Source organism: Xenopus laevis, chromosome 9_10L, assembly GCF_017654675.1.
Source record: "Xenopus laevis strain J_2021 chromosome 9_10L, Xenopus_laevis_v10.1, whole genome shotgun sequence".
In the NCBI taxonomy this organism is placed as follows: Eukaryota; Metazoa; Chordata; class Amphibia; order Anura; family Pipidae; genus Xenopus; species Xenopus laevis.
In genome coordinates this window covers 13463531-13468814 of record NC_054387.1, presented here as the reverse complement: position 1 = coordinate 13468814, position 5284 = coordinate 13463531, and the positions used below count along the sequence as shown (strand labels likewise).

General features: G+C 45.0%; 1 protein-coding gene across 1 annotated transcript; it reads right to left on the bottom strand.

Moving 5' to 3' along the window:
• fam210b.L (family with sequence similarity 210 member B L homeolog) lies at positions 1-3834 on the bottom strand. The gene is made up of 3 exons (XM_018234952.2): positions 3489-3834; positions 1448-1623; positions 1-432 (listed from the first exon to the last, which is right to left on the bottom strand). The coding sequence occupies exons 1-3, from the start codon at positions 3699-3701 to the stop codon at positions 216-218; spliced, it is 606 nt and encodes a 201-aa protein (XP_018090441.1). The 5' UTR covers positions 3702-3834; the 3' UTR covers positions 1-215.
• Between the last annotated feature and the right edge of the window lie 1450 nt (positions 3835-5284).

Sequence of the window (5284 nt, the reverse complement as noted above, 5' to 3'; positions counted from 1 at the left end):
GAAAATTGTAAAAATAATTTATTCAAATTTTTTTGTTCGCATTTTCGGTGGTTATTCTGGTTGATTTGCCCAAAGCCCTGGTTGCTGGCTGCTCATATCAGCGCCATGAATTGGGTTTCTATCAACCAAACAAGTGAATTTCAAGTAAAGGTCAGGTAGAAAAAAGCCAAAAAACGAGCAAAAAAAATGTCACTTTGACTAATAGGCTTTTGCTTCTAACGGATCTGGGTCGGAGGCTTAAAGAGACCGACCTTCCTGAGATATCGGACAATGAAAGGGACAGAGACTAAGGTGATGCTGATCCGGGCGGGGGCAAACAGTTTATGGATGGCATATGCCAACACAAAGGTGCTGGTTCCAGCTGCTAACTTGGACTGGACCACCGCTTCACTGAATCCAACTTTTGAGAGAAGTGATGTAATATCTACTCCGCTGTAAAGAAAGGGAGAAATAAAAATAAGAGAAAAAGGGCAAATCAACAATTGCCCTTTTTTATTACATATATATATTATTTTGTTCACTCAGGAATTTCAGCAGCTATCTAGTTGCTAGGGTTCGTTTTTAACCTAGCAACCAGGCAGCGGTTAGAATGAGAGACTGGAATATAAATAGGAGAGGGGCTGATACGAAAAATAAGGAATAAAAGTAACAATAACAATTAGGGATGCTTCTGAATCCACTATTTTGGATTCGGCCGAACTCCCGAATACTTCGCAAAAGATTCGGCCGAATACCAAACCCTAATTTGCATATGCAAATTAGGGATGGGAAGCAAAAAAACACCCATTTTACTTCCTTGTTTTGTGACAAAAAGTCACGCATATGCAAATTAGGATTCAGATTTGGTTCGGCCGGGCAGAAGGATTTGCCAAATCCTGCTGGAAAAAGCTGAATCTCGAACTGAATCGTGGATTCGGTGCATCCCTAATAACAATAAAATTGTAGCTTCACATTCCAATAGTTTCTTGACTGCTAGGGTCAGTGACCCCCACCATATGAAAGCTGGAAAGAGGCAGAAGAGGAAGTGAAATAAATGAAGACCAATCGAAAGGTTGCTAAGAACTTAATAATAAGAAGAATTAATGTGGGAGAACAGGAAAGCGCTATAGTATCAGATGTTTCCTACAGTGCTGCCTGAGCTCTCAGCCATAATAATGGATGCAGCAAATCCAGGATTTGGCCTTTTTCAGCAGGATTCGGATTTCGGCTGAATCTTTGTTCCTAGCCGAACCAAATCCTACTTTGCATATTGTGGGCGGGGTGTGATCTCACGTGACTTTTTGTCACAAAACAAGGAAGTAAACCAATTTTTTCCCACTTCTTCCTTTCCTGCCCCTAATTTGCATATGCAAATTAGGATTCAATACGGAATCTTCCTCGAAGGATTCCAAAATAGTGGATTCGGTGCATCCCTAAATAGTACAGACCCCCCCCCGATACTCCTCACCTGGAGACAATGACGTAAAATATGCCGAGGGAAACCAATGAGATGGCCACGTGGAAGGACACCGCCACCGCCCCGTACTCCTTAAACACTTTCTTCAGCTGTTTCATCTTGTTGGGTTTCTCCTCATTGTCACTGCTGCGGCCACTGGCCTCTCCACTGGTGGGAACCTGTGGGACCTTTTTAAGAGAGTAAATCAGTGTATTATCCCACATCCAGACAATTATATGGTGGCACCCATGCACTGAAGGGTGCTGTCTCAGCGCTGGGTGCTACAGGGGCCAGGCCTTTCTGTTGGGGTTTGCAGGAGGGAGGGGTAGAGGGAAGGAGGGAGGGTCAGGGTAGGAGGAAGGGGTCAGTGAAGGATGGAGGTGTCAGGGCAGATGGCAGGGGCTGGTATCTCTCAGGGCTCCAGGGTGAGAAAAGGGGCTACAGAACTAAAGTCAGAGCTTATATGGCAGCACATGGCATTAGTGTTAGTCCTGGCACATAGGGTTAACCCCTGTACGGTTTTGACCCGGACAGTTAATTTATTCGCTCAGGTCTTGACTTTCTGTTCGGTTTTCATCCTTGTGAATCCCGAACAATAATCTGACCAATAAATGAAAAACATTTAAATACTAAGCTACTCACCTCAACATGGCTTAGTTATCACTTATCAAGTGCAGTTCATTTCTTAGTATTACAGAAACAAAAATCAATCAAAAATAGATTGTTTTTCTAAATTGGCATTGCTGTATTCAGAGCTTTCTGGATAACGGATTTCTCATACCTGTAATTACTCATCAGGCAGGATAGACATAGGGTTGCCACCCATGTGGTTTTGAACTGGACATCTCAGTTATTGAACGGCTGTCTGTCTAACCATCTGTCCCTAAATGGGACAAAAATCTGGCCAGTTGAGTCTAAGGGGTTTAATCACACCACCCTGCATCATAACTCTACTGACATCATTGTGCAGCCTCTGATGTCATCATGAGCACCTCAACATCACTGCCCCACCCCCAATGCAATCTGCCCCACCCACTTTGTTTGTGTTTAGCCTCAGACAAAGGTGGCAACCCTACTGGCAAAGCTGCACCCAGTTACAGAGTATATTTGTCCCTTTTTGTCTACATGACACAGCTGTCCTTCTAGTGCTCATATTCATGTATCTTAAACACCGTCCTTGAATAACAGGATATGAAGCACACCATCCTCAGGCTTTGCCTTTAAATCATTTTATTCCAGCGGAAAATTCACACATTCTTAAACACTGTTGCCAGGTCGGCGGTTTTCCAGCCAAACTGGGCTACTAATTTAAAGCCCAGGTGGGTTTTGAAAGTACAAACTAGCCAAGGTACAGATTTGGGCTACTTTTTGTGCCTTTGGAAACCAGCCAAAGTTTGTTTTCTTGCCCTGAAGCCTGCGTCTCCCAGTGCATGTTGGGTAATGTAGTTTCTGTGTAACAATTTGCCAACTGTCAAGTTGAATGTAAGACTCCAATACCCAGCATGCAATGAGGCTGACTTGTGTAGAAGTCGGGAGTTACCAGATCTTTCACTTTTTCCGGCGACTTTCCTCAATTTCGGGGCAAAAATCTGCTGTTTTGTCAGTATTTATTGAAATTGTATATGAATTAAGGCTTATGGGCCCCTATACCTCCCGGGCCCCCTCTGTAGTTACCCCCCTGGTGAATCTGTCCCATTTTGCTTCATGGAAAAATATTCAAATCAGCGAAAATTTGAAATAGGTGCGTTTTCACATATATTCATTCATTTTTTTAGACTTTTTTGTCGCTGCACATATTGGGCTGTTTTTGGGCTACTTTTCAAGTGACTCTGGGCTACTTTTGGGCTGGTTTTGAAAATTACACCTGACAAGTCTGGTCTTAAACTTTATTGCGCCTCTTTACACCCCAACTGCACCCACAGTCTCTCACTGCTCATTCCCCATCATTCCCTTCTACTGCTGCACCCTCCAAATACCCCGCCCACAAATGTCACCTGGACCCCGCCCCCATACACAACCCCACCCCCAGGTACAAACCATGCCTCGTACCCACCTGTCCAGGTCCGGAACCCGCAGCGCTTGCCCACAACATGATCCCGCTGTCAGGGGAGAAGGTTCGGATTGGAAGGGAGAGCCGCACAGTCCCGGGCTGATGACACAACAACCAGTCAGGCCGCACTCCCGCCCCGTGGCGTCCGATTATAGTCCTCGGCAGCCTCGGCACTGAGCGGCGGAGCCACAGCCTGGAGAGCAGCGCCGCCTGCATCACAACACGGGAATCCGCACTAGAATGGAAAGATCGCACTTCCTGGAACTACAACGAACGGTCACTGGGTAATGATTACATTCCCCCTCCTCTGATAATGTAACAGCTCACACTGACACACGCCCCCTGCCGGTATATCATAGAACTCTCACCTGTTGCGTAACAGCACGCTCACCTCACACTCACGCACGCCCCCTGCTGGTACAGCGCGTCATTGTCACTCACTGTCAGTGCGGACACGCCCCCTGCTGGTGGATCATATTCCACTCACTGTCCTACCTGCGCCTGTACTCTCTCTATACACTGACACGTGATGTGCCAGACTGACCCAGTTGCCTCTCAGCAGAACATTAGGGGCAGGAGAACATGTTATACTTGTGTTACCACTTCCTTTTGTTGCTCCTGGCACACTGGGGGTTAAAATGAAAACCAGTAAGTCCCCCATGTCCTTTCTTACTGCACTACAATAAACTGTATAGCCATGATCTGAGATTTGCTCTCAACTTTCCCTTCTCCCTTTGTTAAAGGGATACTGTCATGGGAAAAAAAAAATATTTTCAAAATGAATCAGTTAATAGTGCTGCTCCAGCAGAATTCTGCACTGAAATCCATTTCTCAAAAGAGCAAACAGATTTTTTTATATTCAATTTTGAAATCTGACATGGGGCTAGACATATTGTCAATTTCCCAGCTGCCCCAAGTCATGTGACTTGTGCTCTGATAAACTTCAATCAGTCTTTACTGCTGTACTGCAAGTTGGAGTGATATCACCCCCTCCCTTCCCCCCCAGCAGCCAAACAACAGAACAATGGGAAGGTAACCAGATAGCAGCTCCCTAACACAAGATAACAGCTGCCTGGTAGATCTAAGAACAACACTCAATAGTAAAAGCCCATGTCTCACTGAGGCACATTCAGTTACAATGAGAAGGAAAAACAGCAGCCTGCCAGAAAGCATTTCTCTCCTAAAGTGCAGGCACAAGTCACATGATCTGGGGCAGCTGGGAAATTGACAAAATGTCTAGCCCCATGTCAGATTTCAAAATTGAATATAAAAAAATCTGTTTTGCTCTTTTGAGAAATGGATTTCAGTGCAGAATTCTGCTGGAGCAGCACTATTAACTGATGTGTTTTGAAAAAAAACATGTTTTTCGATGACAGGATCGCTTTAAGCTGGCCATAGATGTTGAGATTTTTAAAAGATCTGATCCTTATCGTGAGACCACGATTTTCTAGTAACGATCGTACGAATTGTCCATCAACTAAAAAGACCAATTTGCCAGGAAAACAAAGGGGATTTGCTTGGCCCTGCAAACATAGATAGATTGCACTGGGACCGACAGGATTTTTTAACCTGGCCTATCAATTTCCTGACAGATGTCGGCCAAAAAATCGTAAGATGTTCGATCGTTTGAATCCCACTAACCGCACGATGATTTCGAAGGATTGGTTGGACTTCCCTAAAATCGGTCGTTCGGCAAGAAGAATCGGTGTCTCTATAGGGATCTTTACTCTCATCTCTCGTTTCCCTCTCCAGCTGACACCCACAGCATCGGACTCAAGGGTCCAGCCCCCTCCTGAACT

What these genes read in the sequence shown, in the direction of transcription:
- fam210b.L (XM_018234952.2), bottom strand. Translation starts at nt 3,701, where the DNA reads ATGCAGGCGGCGCTGCTCTCCAGGCTGTGGCTCCGCCGCTCAGTGCCG. An exon ending in CGGGTTCCGGACCTGGACAG is followed by an intron (nt 1,624 to 3,488) that starts GTGGGTACGAGG and finishes TCTCTTAAAAAG; the next exon opens with GTCCCACAGGTTCCCACCAG. An exon ending in TTTTACGTCATTGTCTCCAG is followed by an intron (nt 433 to 1,447) that starts GTGAGGAGTATC and finishes CTTTCTTTACAG; the next exon opens with CGGAGTAGATATTACATCAC.